The following is a 24,521-nucleotide window of genomic DNA, read 5'->3' as shown; positions in this document are numbered from 1 at the left end:
ACTTTTTCTCCTATCTCCATCGGATTATACTCTAGTTCCCAATTATGCGCTTTACTATCAAATTATCATTTTACGTTTAGTTTACCAAATGCGTATTCTCCATTTGTACTGATAACACGAGGGTTATTTGGCTTTTGGTTGATTCAGGGATTTTTTTTTTCTCCCTAGGTTACCTGGGGAAAATTTATCGTTCAGTGAGTGGAAAAAGTACAACTTGCTGGATACTAATTGGGATTCCCGATTTTTCTGCTCCTATGAGTTCCTGTTGTTACTTCAATTCAAAATTATTTCCATACAGTGTTTTTTCTGTATCGTTCTTGCAAAAAATTTGGTGATATAGTGAAGGTTTTTAGTTGTTAGTGAATGGAGCCATGGGAAATCCAGGGAATTAACAATTCTCACCTTTCGTTATTTCTTTAAATTAATTTTCTCTCTGCAGGTGACTTCCTGTTCGCTTTTCAATGGTTTTTTTTTTGCGGGGAAAAAGCAAAATGACTATATATTTATTTATAAAACATATATTTATTTTTCTTCATTTCTTCACTGCATAAAACTAATTTCATATTTATTAGATAAACTTTTTCTTCTGGAGTAACACATTGTTTTTTTTTCATTTTGATAAATTTCTTTTCACAATGAAAAGTCGCTGTAACAAATTTTTTCCTGCATTTTCTTCCATTTTGCATAATTTGTGTGAAAATCTCTTCATCCCATTGGGTGGGCTTTTATCTACAATTTTTATCCTCTTTATTTTAATCTCAGCACATTCCAGGAGGATAATCGTATGTCAGTGAAAGAAGGAATGATGGTAAAACTTAAAAGGACTTCTTTTTATTTCTATTACTTTGGTAAATTACACTGAATTCTTCATTTCTTGCCCGCAGCAGGAACACAATTATAATTAATTTACTTTTTTTCTTGAAAGATGAGAGTACACATTTTGTATAATTTTTTTTTTATTTCATTTTTGTAGCACGAGATAGATTTTGTTTTTTTTTCTTCTATCCTATGGCAATTTTCACTGACGCGAAAATATTTAACACAGCTCTTTTTGCGAATATTTATCGAATTTTTGCTTGTCTGACCACAAGCATTTCATTGCAATTCACTTGAAATATACGACAAATTCGAAATGTTTTCAGCTCATATTTGGTGGTTTAATTTGAGCCTCTATCTGCATTTTGTATTCTATTTTACTCATTCCATTCATTGAGTAAAAGTAAACATAAAAAACAGCAATGTTGTCTCATAAAAGCAATATTTTGCCTCCAATTTATCTTCCCTTGATGATATGTGCTTAAACTACCGAGAGTACAAATGCTGCCTCGTTGAATTTTCAAGATATATGATTTAAGGGAGGAGGGTCATGTAATGGGCAAAAGAAAATCTTGCAAAATTCTTTTTATAACGCTTTAGCTCTTAAAACTCAGGTGCGCATCGGTTAAATCTTAAAAGCCATTTCGTCAAAACGGTGCTTTCTGAATTTATGTTTCCGATACACTGACTCAAATTTTATTTGATTGAAGGTATATGAAATAGAAAGATTTTTATTTCGTTCCGTATTTAAAAAAATCTTGAATTTATCCTTAAAACCCTTTTTTAAGATCGAAAGACAAACTGGTCAATTTGATTCGATTGCAGCAAGGTTGTGTTCGTTAGAAAGGCCTTTATGTCTTTCGTAAATCTGAATTTATTTTGGCTATCTTTTAGGTGATCTATCATTTCAAATTGCTTGTTAATCGACAAACGTAAAAAAATCTGTTTAATTTTTATTTTAACTTACATTTTCTGCGAATTTAATTCTTTTACTTTTGACTGAAGTAGGGATCATTAGGTTAAGAAAAATGTTCAATATTTGTATAAAATATTAGACTTGTATACCAAAAAGAAAAATGCCCAGCCCATGCTTCGTACGATCCCAAGCTTCGTAATGACTAAATTTTTCATATGTTCAATAAATGTAACTCATCGCACGCATATCTTAAAAACTAGGGGAAAGTGCCCAGTTTTTATTATATACATTGCAGAATCATATTTATTCAAAAACATAGAAAAAATTAGTCCTTGCGAAGCTTGAGATCGTACGAAGCTTGAGCTCTTCCCCTAAGCTAATTGGAGCTTTAGTATTCCATTTTTTTTATATCTGAGCATTTAGATTCTTATAATATAGATAAATTAATAAAAAATAGATATAATTTGTAATTCAAGGTCTTAACAATATAAAGCTATTTCTGAAATTTTAATTTCAAAATTTTGAAAATTCATCCGTTGGAACTTGAAAAATTCCCCCTACAAGTTTGAAGATAGATAACTAAAGTCAGTTTTTCTTGTAATGGTCTCTAAAAGTCTTAGCTGAATTTTAAAAATTTTAAAACGAAAATTTAGGAAATATAATTTGATTAAATGTTGTATTTTTATACATTCAAGAAATTGAATTAAATAATTTTTTATTATAACTTAAAAAAGAAAAAAGTACTGCTTTTTCAGTCTGTTTTGACCCACGTAACCCCTTATTCAGATGAAGAACGGATAGTCATTTAGAGAATAAATAATAAATGGGAGTTTGAAGTCTAAAATTTGCTGACAAAGTGATTTTTATTATTGATTTGTTGAATTTAATTAGTTAGTTAAATGAATAGTAATAAATCATCCTAAAAAGTCGACGAGAAAATTGATTTTGTAGACTAAGAACAAATACCGAGAGAACTGCATTTTTTACAAAATATTTGTTTAATTACTTCTAGAACTTATGGATGGTCTTTGCCGATCCAATCCACCATGTCTGATCGGTGAGAACCGTTTTTAAATATTAGAATCAAAGAAAAGCTTACGAATCTTTTACTGCTAAATTTTCCAGGCTAGATATTCTCCAGGAATAGCTTGAGTCTATTTGTGTCCTTTTCTGGGCTTCAGACTCGGTGGCAGCCAAAATCCCGAAAGCTAAAATCCCGAATGCCAAAATCCCGAAAAGGCCAAAATTCTGAAAGCCAAAATCTCGGATGTTCAGAATCCCGAAAGCCAAAATCCCGAAAGTCAAAATCCCGAATGTTCAAAATCCTGAAAGGGATGAAATTATGTGGAAGAAAATGTTTAGAATAATTTCCCAAGTCACAGAAAATTTCCCTTTGCCTCCAGCGAGCGCGGGTACAATCGTGGGAGTAGCTATGACACTTTTAAGAATTCGGGAATTTGGCTTTCGGGATTTTGGCCTATTCGGGATTTTGGCGTTCGCGATTTTGACTTTCAGGATTTTCGATTTCGGGATTTTGGCTTTCGGGATTTTGACCGGGACCCATAAGATAAAGCTTAGGTTTGAAGACTGCATTATGTGCTGGACACAGTAACGACTTAAGCTGAGATACGACTTAACGTAATTTTTAATTAAATTTATACTTAAATTAAATTTTCATCAGTTTTTGACTAATTCGTCGAGAAAAGGCATAGTAGGAAAATGATGAGAATTTAGTCTTATCATTATTTTGATTATAATTACGTTAAGCCGTCTCTCGGCTTAAGCCGTAGGTCTGTCCAGCAAATTGATCTCTGTCTCTAAGATCTTCTCAGTTCCCAAAAAATAAAGTATTTGAAGTAAAACAAAGTTTACTACAAGAAGAATCACAATGCAGTGTTTTTCTGGACTTACAAGGTTGCATCGTCTTCCTTTCCATCATATGCCAATTGAGGATACTTGCAATAGGTTAGCAGGTTCCTTGCGAGATTATAACAATTTGGAGCTACAAAATGTCAAATGAATTTGACTGTAATTCTTAAAAGAGACTTTTTTTGTTTCCCCCCCTCACCTACTCCCCCCTAACCAAGGTCTTAGGCCTTTAGGCCTATTACGACAAGTATCCTATGTTGAAAATTCTTTAAAAACTAAAAGCATCCATAAAAGTAGATAAATAGTAGATAGATCAATAAAATTAATATCTGCCAAATGCTGAGGAAAAACAATAAATAACAAAACGGGAACCTTGAACCGTCTTCAGACTAGAGGTTTAGCCCAGTTTCCGAGGGTCTCAAAACCCTAAACAGCAAGCGATTTTATTGATATTTCAAAATGTAATAGGTCATTTGCCCTTAATAATCCAATCCTAGGTCAAAATTTTCCAAAATATTTTGACTGATAAGGTATTAGAGAAGTTAAGCCATATGGCTAAATCTTAGGTCTGAAGCCCGTATTACACATTAATAGTCGTAGGGGAAAGTGGACTGTCTTTCAATGCGGCAGCCTTTGAAAAATTCAATTTTTCTTTTATTTCTCAAAGCAAATTTTCTATTTTGTGAACTATAGTTAATACTATTAACTATTTTCTATTAACTTCGATTAACAAAATGGAATTTTAGGTTTGGTAAATAAGAGAAAAATTGAAGCATTCAAAGGCTGCCGCACTCAAAGGCAGGCCACTTTCCCCTACTGCCCTAAAAGAGGCGTAACTTAAAATTATTTTTTGGGAAAATTATCTAAATATTATTAACATTTCATTGACAAAAATATAAGACCCTAAAAGAATTAGTTAGGATTGCAAAGTTCTCCTGTTTGTTATGTGTCCTAAAAGAATGAAGGATTTTTAAATCGTTATAATTTGTTGAGTATGTAATGATTCTGGCCAATATTTGTAGTACAATGAACCATGTTTTATTTTTGTTAGTAAAAGTTCTCTCGTAAAATTTTTATACTCCCCATAAGAAAATGAGAATTTTATTTCAATTTTCGATTTGATGATTTACTCCCTGCAATTTGGAAAGAAGTCAAATAAAAGAAAATTGGTGATTTTTGAGGCCACTACATAACCGTCCTCCTTGAAAGTTGACAAAAATGCTTCTTTATGGATTATGCTATTATTCTTTATAAAACCTCGTATTTTCGAGAGTGGTTGACGCGGTTAGAGAGAGAGAGGGAGGAGATGCTGTGACAATGAGGAAATTTGTGACTGTTTTCCTAATGGAACAATTCAGCGGAAAACGTGTAATTTCCTTGCAAAAACACGTGATTTTCCACTGAAGAAATGAAATATTTCTCTTGAAGAATCCAGAGTAGGAACGGTAGATGAAGATTAGGGATGAGTAATTGAAGGAATTTTCTTTTAAATCCTAGTGAATTTAATACCAAAAATATATTAGGGTAAGTGTGCCAAATTTCGGCATAATTGCATATAAGCACCGAAGTCCTAAGTTTGAAATGCAACATTTTTAATTCATATTGATTTTTGTTACTTCCTTTTCAAGAGGGTTGTGTGGAACCTTGAAGATTAGTTTATCATCTTTGTTTTCTTTAAATCACTTCCTAAAATATTGAAATATTAATAAAAATATGGACACTGCTTTGGGTAGTATTCCGGCCACTTTGTGTAAAATACCGGGCACCTTTTTTCTGACCATCTTTTGTAACGCAACGCATAGAAAATTTCAAAACGTCAAACGGAACGAGTTTAATATTTAGTTTAATACGTTTATATGACCCACAAACCCTGAGATCTTCCGTGTAATTTATCCTGAAGACCTGAAGAGTAGCATCTCAAATTTATGCGCAGATTCCCGTAGCAATTTGCCCTTCCTGAACTCTTTCAATGCCTTTTCCACATCATCTTTTTCTTATAAGCGATGGTTTTTTTTCTTTGGACATTGTAGAACTCAGAAATTGAAAAAAAGAAACATAAAATGAATAAGAAATTTAGGAAAGCAAAAGATGTTGCCGGAATAGGCAACATTACCTCACCGGAGGGACGCTCACAAAGTATATACTTTTTTACGCGAAATACAGGATCTAGCTGGGAAATTTTACCCGAAATTTAAAGACTGATTCACTATTAACATAAACAGAAACAATCTTTAATGAAAACAACAATTGTCATGAATAACACCGAAGGAAAACCTTCTGCACTTCACCACAAATCACAAGACTGCTAGAAACACTATCGATCTATCACATTTTTTGTAAGACTTTTTCCACACTGAGTTTTTACAACGCAATTTAAATTCAAATCATACATAAAATTTAACGGTCTTTGTGTTAATACATCCTAAAATGAATAAATATTTAAAAGCAAAATGAATTCATTGACTATTCGAAGATTACATACATAATTCTAATTAATTTATTTGCATGGCCGAAATTATACTCAAAGTGGCCGAAATTAGATGCTGGCCGAAATTTGGCACACTTCCCCTATACAATTTTATTTCTTGAGGATTTTCCTACAGTTATTCTTCAACTCTGCATAATGTGAAAAGACATGAAGAATATTATCTTTTGGTAGAGAATTTTGGAGCCAAAATCTTGGAGATATCTGTTTAATTACTAAATCGATAATCATTTAAGCACCATTTTATGTAGATTTCCACTTTTTCACGTCAATTCATCTCCACCACAGAAAGATTAATTTCAATTCACATGGATACCCCTCCCCCTCTCTCCTTTCTATTTGATATTTTTGCTGATGGTTCACAGTTTCAGTGACTGTACTTCCACCCTCGTATTTACCCCCTGAATCGTCCATCAATGGACCATTGATTTTATCTCTATTGATGCCCTAAATACACATCTACTTTTCAATGTACAAAATATCAGCATTCAGTCGGAAATTGAAATGTCTCATTGGACTTTTGCCATACTTTCCACAAGAATGACTTTGGGAAAGGGCTACCGAGGTGAAAGAGTACTTCTTGTTCAATTCTCACCACATCAACAGGAACAGAGATAGTGTCAATTAGCTGAGCTTATCATCCTATCCCAGGACTTCCTCCTAACGTGATTTATATTCAAGCACTGCGTGTTTGTCTTTCTGTGGCCCAATTTTATTGCAAATAAATCGCTTTTTCCTCATCAAAAAAGAAGAAGAAAAAAAAAGAAAACAACATTGAGCCTGGGTTGGTCCACAGCAAAATCATCGGCTTTCTGCCTATTTTTTCGCCAATTACACAAAAATTTAAGGGTATGCTTACCTAGCACACTTTCTCGCTTCATACATTTTCTCATTTACTTTCAAAATATAAATATATATATGGCAATTTAATATTTACAAGAAAAATATTTCTATGGTGAGAAATTCTAAAAAAAGATGTTTAATTTCCTGTTTTACCAGAAGGTTTCATCAAAAATTATTTATTTCCTTGCGGTTGTTGCTTTTGCAAAACACCTTCCATTTTAGTCTTTCAGAAAGTTTATTGGTTTCTCTCTGCTGAATTCTAATTTAGGCAAAATTAAAATTTACACGTATGACTTTTAAGGTTTCAAGAATATCGAGCAATGCAAAATTACTTTTGAAAATATTTGTTTAGCATTTGAGTCAAGTTTTTTACCGTTTACCCAATGGATGGTAATGGGTAAGACGGCGGCAGACATCTTGAAATTGTAAAAATTGAATACCTAAGATTTTTGTAAAAATCTTTAAAATCCAAAAATGAAAATAGTCCTGTCTTATGCTGTTGTGAACTCTCAGGTTAATTTCACATCACGATTTCAGTAACATATCTTCCTTCTCCCTTAAATTAAATTCAATCTACATGTTCACAGTCTTTTCGTGGACTCCCGGAGATGCTGATGGGCTCAGCATCGGGTCTCCTTTCATATCCACGTCCTTCTTTGGCGCGTTCCGCCAGCCGACTCGATGGGACTGTCGAGAATGGTCTGCTGGGTGGTCTCGTTGTTGTTGCAACTGATACCATTGTAGGGGATACCATCACCCCCTTCGCTACCTCCAGACAATTGTCAGGAAACTGAGCGACGAGATGTCCAGCGCTGACTGCCCCCTGTTCTAGTCATGGGAATATCATTATTGAGGGAATTGAGTGTGATCATTCCGGATGTATTTGCCACGTAGCTGGTCTTTGTGGCAGGAGTGCATGAGTGTTGCATAGGTGTCCTCATTGATCCTGAAAATATAACGGATGATATAACATGTAACATTGGTCAGAATTTTGATAATATTAAATGGAAAGCGTTATTGATTGAACAAGATGGATTGAATATAGTATTGAACGTACTAAGTATATCCTTTTAACCCCTTTTCAAATACACTTTCTGTCCCAAAAAAGCAATTGTTTGGATAAAATTTTAGGATAAAGGAGTAATTTCTAAGAATTCTTAAAGTTTATTAAATATTTACCTTAAAACATCCCTTATTCTTAAAGATTTTATTTGCAAAAACAACTTTACTTTGGTTACTGAGTAAATAATATTTTACATCATAAGCTTAGCCTGTAGAAACTAAGGGCTAAAGCCCAAATATTTGAAGATTCATTATTATGTGATATAAACTCAAGACAAAGGCAAGTTAAACCCATAATTTTAATTAAAAGCCAGGTCTAGACTTAAGGTCTTGCTTTTATATGCAAACCTCATTGTCAAACATTCAGCGAACTTTCACTCTAGCGGAAAAATTCCTGGGAAAATCAGTTATTTTTGAACGTGAACCCCTTTGAATAATAACAATTGAGAGTTCCAAGAAATTATCACAATTTTTAGTACAATTGAATGCGAATTGAAGTTAAATGAATTGTGAATGAATTGATTTCACAGGACGTGACTTAACTCTATTTATATACATAGATACGAAAGGGATGTTTGTTTATCGAAAATGTAGTATTAATATCTCTGCTTTTACGTTTCCTAAACTCAATTTAAAAAAAAAAATCCTAAAATTGCTAGAATTCACATATTTTAGTCTTTTAGATCTTCACGGGAATAGAGAATAATTAAATTTATGGCAGTTTTAAAAAATAAATTTTTCGCAACCTACCCCAAATAAATTAAATTAAAGCTTATCAATATAAAAAGATGTTTGTTTTATATAGAGCGCAATAATCAAATAACAATATTCTGATATAGATAATAATATAGTATTGTTTTTTATTATTCCATGTTTTCATTCGAATTTGGTAAAAATTTCCATTTGGATCAGGTTTTGAATTAGGCTATTCTATCCCCACTGAGAAAAAAACGAGGGGGCGATTTACTTTTTTTCCTCATAATTTTAACACTTTTTAGGTGTACAAATATATCAACATATTTTAATGTTAATTTTACATCTTTTTTAGGGGAAAATTAACATGAAAAGGGGTAACTTTAACCCCTAATACACCTAAAAAGCATAATATTTACACCAATTTTGGATCAATACTGCAGGGTAAAATAAACATTTCGGGAATGGTATTTTAACTTTTTCGGATTTTCTTTTTCGGATAAATTTAAAAAAAGAAATAACCATAGGGTCGGAGGAACGTCTGTTCGACAGGGAACCCCTATTGACACTTTTGTCAAAATGTTGAAAATTATTTAATGCATCTAGTAAAATATAAGTAATATAACGTTTCTTCGGTAATATACCTTTTACAATAAACAGAGATGTTCAAATTTCATATCCCAAATGGTAAAGAGTAGGGTGTCAATAGGTGCTGACCCGAATTCTTAAAGTGTCAATAGACGTTCCTTTCACCCTATCTGAATTCAGCTGGGTGTATAATTTTTTTTTTTACTTGTTTCAAGGCTTTAGCATTCACATTTTTTATTGAAATAATTATGATCATAAAATCAAATAATGATTAGAATAAATAAAATAAATAATAGTAATAATAATGATCAGAAATCCCGAATGCTGAAATTCTGAACACCAAAATTGCGACCGTCAAAATCCTGAACTTAAAAAACCCGATTCCTAAAGTACTAATCTCGAAAATCCCGAAAAGGTCAAAATCCTGAAAGCCAAATTCTAAAGGGATCGATATTCCGATGAAATTTTTCAATGGCTCAATATTCCGAAAAGTTAAAATCCTGAATGGCCTAAAATCTTGAACATCGAAAACCCAAAAGCAAAATTCCGGAAATCCAAAATCCCGCAAGCGAAACTCCCGAAAGTTAAAATCCCGACAGCCAAACACTCGAATTCTTAAAAGTGTCATAGCTACTCCCACAATTGCACCCAAGCTTATTGCAGACATAGGGAAACTTTCTGGGTTTTGGGAAATTTATTCCACACATTATCCTCTGTATCATTTCGTCCCAATCAGGATTTTGATCATTCGGGATTTGGCCCATTTGAGATTTTGGCTTTGCAGGATTTTGATTTTTCGGGTTTTTAGTTTTTGGATTTTTTTCTTTTATAGGATTTTGACATTTAGAATTTTAGTTCTTCGGAGTTTTGGCGTTAAAAATTTTGGCTTTTTTGGGGTTTTGGCCGGTATCGTTCTCACAAGAATGGTTCTAATGATTTTTCAATTTCTTCACTAATACAATAACTGAAGTTCGAGAAATAAACTTCATTATAACATGTCTAATATTTCTTAGGCCACATAGATTTAAAATTAGATGGAAATTAATTGAAAAATGTCTTCGATTAGTTATTCTTTCAGTTTTTGCTTTTTCTTAATTTTATATTCATTAATATTCTAGTTTATTATTTTAGTTTCTCTTTAAAATTAAAATGTTGTGAAATTTTTTTTAAGATGGAAGGGAGATATGCATATGCAAATCTATTCCATGGCGCTTTATTAATTTGAGTTATCGTCAGTTGCTAAAAAGACTTAGAATAGTTATTAATTGAAATATTACTTTTAAGAAGTTTTCTAATTATATTGTTCTGTTATTTCTATTTATATTACGATGGGCTTGAGCTGTATAATAAACCGAACTAAATTATTTTTAAACTGAACCACTCCTAAGACTCAAGACGTTCTAAAACTATTTTAAAGAGTACCTTATGTTTCCAGCGGCATTGTAAAGTTATGCCGAATTTGATGTTCGTGGAAGTGGAACTCCAGATGTTGATTTAAACATTTATTAAATAAAGTTTTACAGGCGAAAGCTGTAAATTCATATGAAAGTTATTACACGAAAAGTGCGAAAAGTAATTAAAATTGCTTTATGCTAACTTATATTAACATCGCGGTATTGACATTATTCTTGAATTATTTGCTTTCTGCAAGTTGAGTACAAGAAAATAGTTTTTGAAATTTTAATTAATTGTGCATTTAAATACACAAGTATGCACTGGTATGAAATTGTATGTTCGTAAACAGCAAGGTTTTGAATGGTTCTTTTGGGTTTTGGGTTCTTAATGGCCAAGAAGCGTATAAGGCGTCTAAGGTATTGCTTCTACTGAATCACAGCAAAATTAATAAAGCTTCTCTCTACCCCTTTTTTTAGTCGTTCTTTTTCACCAAAAATCCAACACTTTGCCTGACTTGCCCATCATAAATCATCCTCTTTATGCATAAGTTTTCAGTAATTTTATCCCCTTTCGAGAAGAATGGCAAAATCGTGTAGGAGGCCGACACCAGACCATCCCCCAAGAACAACGTCGTTGCACAATAGCTGATCGCAATACAAATAGAATTTAGAATAGAGGCTTCTCGAGGCTGTGAGGGTTCCCCTTCCCACTTCAGGTCATCCTCTTTCCATGTTTTTTCCCCAAATTTAATGGCCTTTTCCGTGGGTGTAGAGAGGAAAGACGCTCAGCATATAAATCAAATTTAATATTCTCTCCTCTGAAGTATGCATATAAATTAGGTGATATTTTTGACCAAAAAGCTGTGAAAGTGCCAGATATAATTAATGTTTGTAAATCAATATAATAGTATAGCAAATTGAATGATGAATTGAGTCTTATTGGAATATTCTATTCACACCTCTTCTGCCATTCCTCCCACGAGCTTTTTCAAAAGCCTTCCTGTATTAAGAATCCTTTTTGTGTTGATAAATTATCACCAGGAGAGGTCGATTAAAAGGAATCTTTGGTTTTTCAGTTTCTCACATGCAAAATCTAATTAGAATTCTATTTTACAGTGGCGCCCAGAATAATAGAATCACTTTGCAAAGCTTATATTTTTTTTTTAATTTTTGTATTTATTCCCAATTTGTTGGTATACAGTGGGTGTCAATAGTTTGTTGCCTAATGCAAGATTGAGAAAACAAGTGAAAAAAATGATAGAAAAAAATACTTTTCTAATTTTTTCTTTTGCAGATAAGTTCCCTGTAATCCGTGGATATTATATATTTATATATTTTTCAAAAAAAAAATTATTTCATATCAAAAATAATTGTTTTCCAAAAGTTTGTCATTTTTGAAAAATGAAGAGTTTGTGGCCTCATTTTAAAAACTAATTTAAAATGGTCAAAACATTCAACCAACTTAATGTAAACCGATTACATTTTGAGCTTATGTCATTTGAAAGGCAAATGGTGGATTTGTACATTTTTAAGGTTGTAAATGGTAAATATATGTATATAAAAATGATGGTAAATAATAAGAAATAATCTGTTTTTTGATAATTCATAATAATTTAGATTAAAAATGACAAACTACAAAAGTTGAAAGATGGGGAATTGTCTAGAGACAATAAATAAAAAATAAAAATTACACGGAACTCATCTTCAATAAAAAAAATTTGAAAAAGTATTTTTTTCTATCATTTTTTTCACTTGATTTCTCAAACATGAATAAGGCAACAAACTATTGACACCTACTGTAATTCTGAAGTGGAAATCTTCGAATTATTAGAATCGTAGGATAAGGGTTGTTTTACGTCAACAGAATACGTCAATAGTGAAATTCAGTTCGGCCAAAAAAATTGGAAAACTGTCATTTATGGTTACTAATTATGGCTTTATTTAAACTTATTCGATTTATAGACCACATTATTTAATTTAAATAAAAGTGGTCCTATCGTGTTGCTCAAACTAAATTTCACTATTGATCTATACTGCGAAAAATAGAGACGTCTAGCGGTCAAATCAATACTTATTTGACGTAAGGTAATTATTTGAACATTTCAATATCAAAATTATTTCAAAAAATTGGAATAAACAAAAATGTTAAAGGTAAAATAGTGGTCTTTGCTAAGTTGATTCTATTTTTTTTGGCCGCCACTGTATATTAAAGGCAACTAAAAGTCAATTTTGATTTTCAATAATTTAGTCAACAAACTTGAATAAAAACATGTAGACATTGAAAGATAACTGTCTTCAGACAAAAAAGAATATTACAAAAAAGAAACTATAAAAAAATATTATAAAATTCTTATAAAATTATGTATAGCCTAATGAAAAGTTTGTGATAAGATTAGTAAGTGTATTTTATTGAAGATGTTATTCTTTTATTACAATAGCAAATTTACTTATGAAACCTAATAAAATTCCGGTGTAAGAAATGTTAAAATTTCTCTTCTGTAGAGAAATCTTCGACTAAAATTAAGAATTTTTTACTGATGCTCTACTAAAATTAGGGTAAATTTTACCCCAAGTAATTTTCTTGATCTTAGATCAAATTACTAAAAGTTGACTAACTGGCCATAGGGTTAATTTATTTAACTGGTGGATGAAAAGTTTCTAAACTCTACGTAATTTTAGAATATTACAGGTGAATAATAGTTAAAAATAAGGTTATTTGAAGAATATTAATAGGATCAATTTTAGTAATTGGAGTGTTATTTTTAGTAAGTTTCAGGATTGCTTTCGAGAGAATAAATTTGAGTATCCTGAGGTGTTACTTTTACTAGTCTTCAAGATTGCTTTTAGAATATAGAGAGGATCAATATTAGTAACCTGGGGGTTATTTTTAGTAATTTAAGAGTTAATTTTAGTAACCTCCAGGATCAATTTTAAAACATAATGAAAGTACAGTGTAGTAACCAGGAGAGGGTCAATTTTTAGTAACTAGAGGGTTAATTTTAGTAACTTTCAGGATAGCTTTTAGAATATTGAAAGAATAAATTTTAGTAACATGAGGGGTTGATTTTAGTAATTCGAGGGTTAATTTTAGTGTCTTTCACGTTTAATTTTAGTACACAATGAAGGTACATTTTAGTAACCCGGAGGTCAATTTTAGTAATTAGATGGTTAATTTTAGTAACTTTCCGAATTGCTTTTGGAATATCGTAAGAATAAATTTTAGTAACAAGAGGGGTTGATTTTAGTAATTTGAATTTAGTAAATTAGTAATTTAAGTGTCTTTCACGTTTAATTTTAGTACACAATGAAGGTACATTTTAGTAAACCGGAGGTCAATTTTAGTAACTGGATGGTTAATTTTAGGAATATCGAGGGGATCAATTTTAGTAACCTGAGGGTTAATTTTCGTAATTCGAGGGTAAATTTTATTATCTTCCAGGTTTAATTTTAGTACATAATGAAGGTATGTCTTAGTAACCTGCGGAGTCAGTTTTAGTAACTCAAGGGTTAATTTTAGTAACGTGGGGGTTAATTTTAGTTAATTTCAGAATTAATTTTGTAACACAAAGAGGGTATATTTTAGAATCCTGAGGGTTAATTATTTAGCAGACAAAGATATGAACCACTAAGTGTTAAGTAAAATCACTAGAACACTTTTACCTTTATCATACTGAAATCTTGTCTTTAATTACCTAAAGTGGCGTTTAATAGAATTCTACCTTATTGAAATGCATGCTAATAAGTTTATTTTCGTTTTTTTTATGAATTTAATTTCTTATAAATATAAACTACTGTATTTGAGCATTTGCACTTTTTTCAATCTTGCTTCAGAATACTTCACGTCATACATGAAGTACATGTAGGGGAGACCGGGGAGGTTTGGGACAGGGGTAGTGTGGGACAAGGCGATTTTTCCAATTAATTTTTGAAATAAATGGGATTTAACCATTACTGTATCGTAGGCAATATTAAGATGTATCTTGACTAACAGAATGGATATCCTCAGTTTTATTGTTTTATTTCTATGAACTTTTTTTTAAAAATTGATAAAAATCGTATATTTTGACGTCTCAGTTTTCCTCTTTGTATTTTATATCAGCGATATATAATCAAAACTTTTTTATCTCATTAGGTAGCAGTGTAATCTGAGAACATATATTTATAAAAGTTTCAGAGATTATACGCTCTTGTTTTTTACATAAAGGTTTTAAATACCAAAACTACACGTGGGGATGTTTGGGACATCTGAAAGGGGATGAATGGGACGTTGATTTTCGACAATATTGTAGGTGGCATGCAATTGTTTATTGTCAAAATGAAGAGTAATGCCCAGTTTCTACTGGAAATCTCCCTCCTCTTGTGCAAAGTTTGTCAGTGGAGCAGATTTCTCTAACTACAGGGACAATTAAACCATCGATATCTTGGGAATCAATAATTCTTTCTCAGAGGATATTCGATCTTTGCTCAATCTAGTTAAAAACTATTTTTTTCGAAAATTTCTCGAACAAGTTCTCCAGAAAAGGCAAGGCGAGAGCTAATTCAGAGAAATAATGAGAAAACAGGTACAATGTACTTGTCATAAAATCAAACAGGAATCCATCAATGAGTTCTAAACTAAGAGTTGCAAAAAAAAACTACTCGCCTGAGGAATTTGATAATCATGATTGCAATATTTAGAATAAAAAAGCAAAGATAGGTAGATGGAAAATAAGAAGGAAATACTTTAAATAACTGATTGACAATAAATGACTATACTGTACAAATAAAATTGATATTAATTTCTAAGTGTAAATAAAAGATGAAACATTTTTATTTCTATCAGAAATATTTTTAATCTAGTATTTAAAATTAATTAACGTGTTTCAGTAATACAAATTATGCGAGAAAAAACGGGTCCCAGACATCCCCTTTTGCGTCCCATACTGCCCCACATCGGGGAGGTTTGGGACAAAGCGTCAAGTAAAATGTTTTATCTTCTCCAAGAAAACTCAGTTGTTTTCCAAGTTCTATCGAGTACTTTTTATAAAGTATATACCCATAAGTATCATATAGACCGCATAAAATTGTAATACACTATCGCGGTTTTTTGGAATAGTGTCTCAAAGTCAAAACACGAAAAAGTGTCCCAAACCTCCCCGGTCTCCCCTATATCAGACATTTCGTCGCATATGTATAATACTTAAATAATTTTCAAAATTTTAAATTTCTCAAAAAAGCATTTTTCCTGTTTTCTTTTATTTATAGGGGAAACTGGGGCACCACCAAACACGGGGTAGCACCAAACAATAATTTTTATTTCTAAACTATTTGGACTATCTCGACCATTTCTTCAGTCGACAAGCAGCCCTATAATGCTTAAAAATTTGTATAAGTCTTGTCCTCTGAAGTCGAATATCCTATTAAAAAATTGCAGTGTTTGGTGGTGCCCTAGTTTCCCCTAATGTAATTTTGAAATTGGAACAGTTTATTGCAAAAAGGTTTAATTTGTTAATATATGCTGTAGGGTTGCAGCATTACTTATGGCCTCAATACAGAACTTTTCAATTTTTGATAAAAAATGATTTTGAAGAACTTCAAAATTTAATATTTGATGGTCTGTCATAGCATATCAAATTCACCCCTCTCTCCCCTATAATGATATAGAAATATTTTCTCAACTATAGCTCAATGCGTAATTAAATTCATTAAAAGAAATTATAATTTCAATTTTAGAAGTTGTTCTTAAAATGCAAAAGAAATCGGGATGAGCAATAAGAGCAATGCTGCGGAAAAAAACAATAAATATCGCTTTAATGATTGGAGATGGATAAAACTGTCCCAGAGATTGTTAAAATTGTTCTTTCATCCATTTTCTCGATGCTCGTTGAGGTGAAAATTTTCCGCAGTGCCAGAATAAACAATTGCCGGCAAAAATGATCGTTTTTCTCTTTCATTTGTGATAGTCATTGTATCTTAAGACCGTCTATTGCGTCATAGCGTAATGTTCCAAGAGAGATTGATTTATCATATTCGTGCCTTTAAATTCTATTTCAAAAGACGAAAAAATGATAAGGTTTTGATACAATACTGCACCGTTTTCCTAACCACTTTCCCGTATGGAAATTCATCCCTTCCGGAGCTTTTTCTTTCATTCTAACACCCCCGTTTTCCACTTTTCGTTGTCACAAGAAGGAACTCTCGAGCAAATTGTGCTTAAAATGAAAAATTTCCAGCCATATTTGAGCCCATCCTCAAAAATATTGAGTGGCTTTGAGGATGGTGCCTGAGTTACATGATTTTGTATACAACATCAAAAGTGATTTATGTGCTAAGAACATTGAAAAAAAAAATACTAAAATTCCACCCGCAATTCACCCAAGAAATTACAATTTTTGGTGGTAGAAACCTTGAGAGTTTGGGAGAGTTTAATGAAAAATGCATGTCTCTTGCCTTATGAGATTGTGAGATGAGGAGAAAGAGAATTATGATATAGTTTAATTTATTCAAAACTTATGGAGAAGTAGGAAAAAAAGCAATAAACTTGAGAAAGTTTTCCATTTACAACACCAAAATTTTCCTCAAGCGGTGTTTTCAAATTTTCCACTCCATATTCAAATGTGGAGCACATTTGGTAGAACTTTCAATTTGAAATTAACATAAGAAGCGCTTTATTTTTGCTGCCAAAAGTCTTGATACACTCGATGTCCTGCTAAGTTTATGGGGTTTTGTTATTTTTCATTTTGTTCCTCAGTAAATTACTATTTAATAGCCTGAACTTTGCTTAGAAAGTAAGGAGATATTGTACAATTTAAGAGAAGCGAGGTTATTTTGGACACCAAAATTTTAAACTTAAACTCCTCTTAAACGGTTCGGATACCTTAACGAACTTTGTGATGGAATTAATTGTCATCCAAACCCTTAACTTAGCCTTAATTAAGGGATGACACGACCTTCTTTGCACCTATACAAATTTCATATTAGTTGCGTTAAAATTTGTCAAATACCTATATGGGGAAATGGGACACCTTTGGAAGTGGGGCACCTTTGAAATTAGGATTTTTCACCTATTTTTAAGTAAAATTGAGTAAGTAAATTTAAGTAAAAACATGATATGGCTCAGTTTTGTTATTATAATATAAATATGAATATGAATCGGTTTAAATCGGTTGTAAACCAGTTATGAATCGCTAAGTAATTTTTGTCCGAAAATAAAATTTTGAGTGATTTATGAATCAGTTCAAATCTATTTAAAACCGGCAAACGGTAAATGATGTGAAAGTATATTTGAGGTTTCAGCATCAAAGTTACGGGTTCGAGCACTTCGCAAAACCTGGGACCAGGGTTTGGCGAATTTTTTACATTTTACATCATTTTTTAAATAGTAAAAAAAAGCCTTTAACATGTGCTACATTTTTAACATGTATAAAGTTAAAATGTAAAAAAATGTAAAATTGATTGATACCCATCAAAAATCAAATTAATTTTTTTTATATTTTACTCAATCAAAGATTTCGCTGTAATCAGTAAAATATTTTGCGCCTTTTTGCTGTAAAGCTTGTCGTCTAAAATGCATGATGAAATTTACTGGCAATTCCAATTCAAATTTTCTACTACCCTGTTGAACCAATATAATAGTAACCATCTAAACGAATAATAATTTTTGAACTTCTATATCTACATACTCAAAGAGCTTTCCAATTCTTCTGTGGTTTCTAATAATCATCAATATTGTAAAAATCATTGTAATTAAGATTTATTTCCTGCTCTCTTCATAACAATAATTTTTTTTTTCTGGGGGATTTTGCTATATACCTTGTCCAAGACATCACGTTCCAGAAAAACAATGTTCAAGAAGAGAATCAGTGTCTCCTTACTAACACTGATTCTTCGGTAATGAATATTTTTGTGGTAAAATTCTAAAAAGCATCGTGCTTTATTATTAAAATGAGACTAGCGTATTAAACAAAAATTCACACAAAAATTATGATATTATATCGATTTTTAATAAAATCTGCAGAGAATCCGAGTGAAAACGATCTAAATTGGTAAACGTTTTGTTCGAAAGCTGTGAGGATTTTATATACAATTTTAACCGTTTTATGTTGCAAATGTGTGCTCTTTATTTGCAATTTTTTAACCTCTTCATGTTAAAGCTATGAGTGTACTACACACAAATGAAGTTGTGCGGGATTTGAACATAGTATTAACCGTTTTGTGCTGAAGCAGTGCTGATTCTAGGACTTTTACCATATTTAACTTAATAATGCGAGTTTTATGCAGAATTGTGATCGTTTTTTAATAAAGATTAATTTAATTAAGTATTAGAACACAAAGTCCTAAATTTTTCCTGCTCTCCTGGAGTTTTGATTGGCTTTTTCAATACAGAAAAACAGCTAAATTTATTTATATTTTTAACAGCTAATGTCTATTAAAAATAACTTATGTATATTACTATAAAAAATTATTAAAATGTATTTTTTTTTAGATTTTAAAAATTGATTGACCAAGTCATACTAAATATTTCCCTATTTGTGAATAGCGGAAAAATTGTATTTTTATGTCTCATTGTTTTACATTTTTACTAACAATATTAATTTTGGTTCTGTTATACGTTAAAGGTAAAACAAAATCAACATGTTGAGGATTTAATACAGGCAACATTCTGAAATACCTATCTGTTTAAGAAGAACGATTAATTAGAAAGTAGTAACGTTATGTTACCACAAAGAGTATGTTTTATGTGTACAAAATCGTTGACTTACTTCACATCAATAGGTTTTCATAACAAAATTTTGTTTATGGCTTTCCCAATTATGTTTTCTTGACATTCCTCGTAAGCAAAATCAATATTGATATTGCTTACATGAAATGTTTAATAGAATCAAAAATGCTTAATTTTCCTTTTTCACATTTTACATATTTTTTACATTTTTACATATTTTTTATATGTAAAATGTAAAAAGTATTTTTTACTATGTAAAGGCACAACCCTGCCTGGGAAGCTTTATTACTCCTTTTACATTAAATAAATATGAATATTTTGACTAAATTGTCAACAAAGAAGTTTTGCCGAGCAGATATTCCTTCGCGGTTATATTATTATTATTACTAATTATTACTAAAAAAAAAACTACTTTAACATTTTTAATTTTGATGGATAGTAAAATCAGTTGCAGAATTTAAACAAAAGGCATTACGAAGTGACTTAGCCCCCTTAAGTTTTGTTTAAAGGTCCAAATGAACAGACGATGATCCCCGAGAATATTTAGCCACAATCGGTGAATTTAACTGATTCCCAACAAGTTGAACTCAGATTCGGGAAATTCCTTCAAAAATTATACTCACTGGGGAGTAGGATAAAATCAAGTTATAAAAAATTGTGGGGTGAAATCTCTGAACAATGAAATGAGCTTTTAACACAAAAAATTTTAATGCTTCCTCGTGAAAACAGCATCCGTTTTGGGCTTGTTAAAATTAAATATTCATGGTATGGTATAGAACGCATGGATTCATTATAAATAAAATTCCACATCCCACAACGTTAATCGCAATTTAACGATTTATAATTTTAGAATTTTATTTTTTTTATAGTTTCTCTGCATTTTATTGTTTTTATTTAGCTGAGCTTTTTATTGGTATTAATTCCATAATGGGGACAACTTTGCGACATTTTTAAACTTGTGAATGCTAAAAGCTTTCTCTTATGAATTGGTCCTCTAAAGAACTTTATTAATATAGGGATATTTTGTGAAAGTTATTTTGTGGTATGCAATCTAAGTCATAAGTTTCAGTTCCAGCACTTCTTAAAACTGGGATGCTTTAATTAATAAACGAGAGGTATTTCAAACCTAGATCTGCTATGAATTTAAATTAATATTTTATTGCTCAAATTAATTTATTGACATCAATATCAATATTTTGTTTAATAAAATATTATTAATGAAATTAATAATTTATTCTATTAAATAATATTGAGTAAATTATATGTATAGGTAATTTCTTTATGTTTTATCCTTCGTAAGTTCCATTATTTGTTCGATCAGTCATAAAGTATAATGGGTGTAGTGCAATTTCTTTTTAGTTTGTTTTTTAGGGCATTCATATATAAAAATGAGCTTGAAATATATTTTAAATCGCGTTTCAAAGTCAAAGGTTAAGAAAACTGTTTAAAGTTATGGTTTCTATACACTAGAGAAATTTATGCTGATATTGAAAAGTTTTTCCTTCAATATGGACAAATATTTCTCTAGTTGTTCTATTCTCGCTTCGTGTAAAGTAACGAGAAATTTTCTCACGAAGTTACGCACCGAAAGTTTGACATTGTGTCGATTTTGATAATATTTTCCTTCATTTTCTTTTTGGATTAGAATTTCAGGTTACGAATTATTTTATTAGATAGTTACACTATATAAATAAATGGCGTTTTAAATAATTTAATGTAAAGAATTTAAATTTAGTGACTGCTAACACCAGGGCTTCATTACGTTTCTCCGCGCCTTTTATTAGTTAATTTCTTTTTCTTTGCACAATAATCATCTAATAATCTATGAGGATTAATAGATTTTCTAGTTGCATTATATTCTAATATAAATATTTTATTTCCAGTATTTAATGTGGGGGAAGAGGTTCAGGCTTCGCAGATAAAGCGTGTCCACTATAAGATTGTTCCCAAGAATAACGCTTTAAAAATGAAGTTTACATACTTAATATTAAAAAAGAGAAAAATATTTTTTGAAACTTTAATTCATTAGATATATTAGTTTTTATTCAAGTATTTGATTGGCGAAATCTCGAGTCTTCTTCTTCAATCCTCCCATCAAAATAATCACCCCGATTCTTGGTTGTTTCATTCCATTTTTTGTTGAAGTCCTCGATGTTCTCGACGCGTTTAGCCTTCTTCTGATCGCATTTGATAATAGCCCAATATGTTTCAACTGGACGGAGATTTGGAGTGTTTGGCGGATTCATCTCCTTGGGTACATAACGAACATCGTTCTCCTCGTACCATTCTTTGGTTGCTTTTGAGTAATGGCACGACGCCAAGTCTGGCCAGAAGATCGGGGCTTATGTTATTGTATCTGTACAGAGGCAACAGGTGTTTTTGGAGGCACTCCGTGATGTAAATTGACGAGTTCATGTTGCCGTGCATGAAGAACGCCTTGCTCTAACGTACACATGAGCAGATCGCTGTCCAAACCATGTACAGTAGAGTCTCTCAAATCTGAATCTCTCAAATTCGAACGCCGTTTGGATTCAAAATGTCAATTTTGAGGTTATGTTAGAAAGTTCGTATTCTTGGTGAATGAAAATCATATTTATGTGCTTCTTCCTGAATGTTTACATACATTATGGTCGTGTAAAATAAAAAGGAAGTATGTTACCACTAAAACTTGCGAGAAAGTACGGAAATTTGATTCAAAGTACAATTTAATCTCACACAAATTTCGTTAGTTTTGAAAAAATCGTTCGAATTTGGGAGGTGAGAAATGTCAAAAATACCCCCCGAGCGTTCGAATTTAGGAGACTCTACTGTATTTTTTTAGAAACTTCAAAATTTTTGTACCTGTACTTTTTCTTACATCCTGTGCGAGATTTTGCGGTGTGATATTGCTGTCCTGGTAATTGTTTGAAGTCTCCTTTTACGTATGTTTCATCATCCATCAAGATGCACCCACTAAAGCCAGACATCATCTTATCGTGCAGCCTTCGAGCTCGTGTTTTAGCTGACTGACTTTGTGCATCCGTGCGATGAGGGGCTACTTGGGCCTTAAAAGTCTTCAGTCCATTCCTCTGTTTGATTTTGTGCACAAGACTGGGAGAACATTTAAGTTTTTTAGCCATATCCCTCACAGATGTCGAAAGATTCTTTTTGTAGCGTATGATCACTTTTTCTCCAAATTTCGATTTCCAATAACCCGATTTTTTCCACAACCAGGTTTCTGGGCAGTGGTTTTACTGTCGAGGAATCGAAGAATCACCCTCCGGACGGTCTAGCGTGAGGTATTTGTGAGTTTTCCAAGGTCCGCGTAATTGATTACAGGATTTTTTTTAGATACGTGTACACGATCAGTTCCCTTCTCTTTTCCATTATTATTTCGTATCTCAGTGAAAAATGAGCAGAATTTGATGAAAGTTTCATCAAAAGAAAGCTGTTATTATAGCTGTGTTACAATATTTACACACAACGAAAATGCGGAACTAGTGACATCTGTCATAAAAATATCAAATCATTTGGAACAATCTTGTCGTGGACACGCTTTACTCTCGCATCAAACACTTCATACATTTTCCATATTCCTTATGGAGTGTGTGCGAAGCCTGAGAGCCTTTCCCTCCATTGTTCAGGTTAAAAACTTACGCAGTGGAAGAACCTTGGCCAAATGCTCGATTTACTAAATCACTGAACCACGGCAGACTCCACTAAGCATGTTTACTAATCCAGTCAATGAAAAACTTCATTTGGGGTGTCTATGTCTTAAATATCGAACATTCCGCAAAGCAAAGGCACTTTTCCATCCCTGAAACTTTTATTGTTTAATATACATTCAACAGATCTTAATTTATTCATGTATAAATGAATATTTACATAATAGAGTTTTTTCGTTAATACACTTATACTGTAGGCTAAATACGTCTCAGAGATGCCTTCCAATGTTTTCTAACAAAACATTCAGTATACATCGTGCTTTATTTTTAGACGCACGAGAGGGTGTATTTTTTGGGCAAGAATTTATACATCAGAATGAAATTAAATAACACAAGAAAAACTTTTTGTAATAAATATATCTCTAAAAAAAATATACACAGAAAAAAATATTTTGTAAAATTGTTCGTAAATGTTTGTGAAATCCTATGGAGGACTTACGAAATGATCATGAATCGTATAACCTACAAACAAGTTCGTAAAATTTTGTGCTTTTTTCACAAACATTGTTTGTAAAATGATCATTTGACGAACATTTTTTGTACTTTTACAAACATTTGTTCGTAAATGTTCGTAAACACACAAAGAAATGTTCGTAAATTTTTATTTGTCTGGCAAAAATTTACGAACAAGTACGAACAAATGTTTGTAAAAGTACAAAAAATGTTCGTCAAATGATCATTTTACGAACAATGTTTGTGAAAAAAGTACAAAATTTTACGAACTCGTTTGTGGGTTATACGATTCACGATCATTTCGTAACTCCCCCATAGGAATTGACAAACATTTACGAACATTTTTACAAAATATTTTTTTCTGTGTACGATTGTTTCGACATTTTCGCAAGAGAAGTTTTAATTGAAGAAAAAAATCAATTGCGAAAGAAAGTCAAAGTATTTCCAATGCTTTAATATAATTTTTCACAGAACAAAAAAATTAATGATACACCGAGAGCAGATTTTTGTCATACATAAAATTTCTGGTATTTAAATCAAATCATTTGAAAATACTCAAATAATTGAATAAAAAGCTTTTCGAGAGGTTTTATCACACTCCTAAATTAAATTCTGCGTACACTTGACGTGGAATTTATATGCACTCATCAAATTTAGTCAATCAATGATCAAAAGTGCAATTTTGCTGCATTTTAGTATAATAAAAAAAAATATCGTGATGAAGCTTAAGTTATTAAACCTCCTCTATCAAATGAGATTGTCTGTGAAATTTTCGAGTTCATTGTTATCTTTCTGACCCTTTTCACCCTAATGAACTTATTGCGTTCATTAAGAAGTTCAACATAAGCATCAGAAACAACCGTGAAATAAATCAGCAATTTATTTGACTGTTTGTAAATTACAATTTGTTTCTATATCTCAATCAATCTCAATTGGTGCGTTTTATCAAATGTAAAACAGTCCACTTAATTGAAGTGAGATTGAATAAAAGCAATAT

General features: G+C 31.5%; 2 protein-coding genes across 2 annotated transcripts in view; both read right to left on the bottom strand.

Moving 5' to 3' along the window:
* LOC129798827 (uncharacterized) overlaps positions 1-24,521 on the bottom strand; it is a 70,482-nt gene that overhangs the window by 27,021 nt on the left and 18,940 nt on the right. The gene's annotated exons all lie outside the window — the stretch shown is intronic.
* Positions 6,183-24,521, bottom strand: part of LOC129798813 (tachykinin-like peptides receptor 99D) — a 96,050-nt gene continuing 77,711 nt past the window's right edge. The window contains exon 9 of the mRNA XM_055842172.1: positions 6,183-7,875. Coding sequence (XP_055698147.1) covers positions 7,712-7,875 — 164 coding nt within the window. The 3' untranslated portion in view covers positions 6,183-7,711. The remainder of the gene's footprint in view (positions 7,876-24,521) is intronic.

This window comes from Phlebotomus papatasi, chromosome 1, assembly GCF_024763615.1.
Source record: "Phlebotomus papatasi isolate M1 chromosome 1, Ppap_2.1, whole genome shotgun sequence".
Lineage (NCBI taxonomy): Eukaryota > Metazoa > Arthropoda > Insecta > Diptera > Psychodidae > Phlebotomus > Phlebotomus papatasi.
This window is presented reverse-complemented; position numbering and strand designations above follow the sequence as displayed.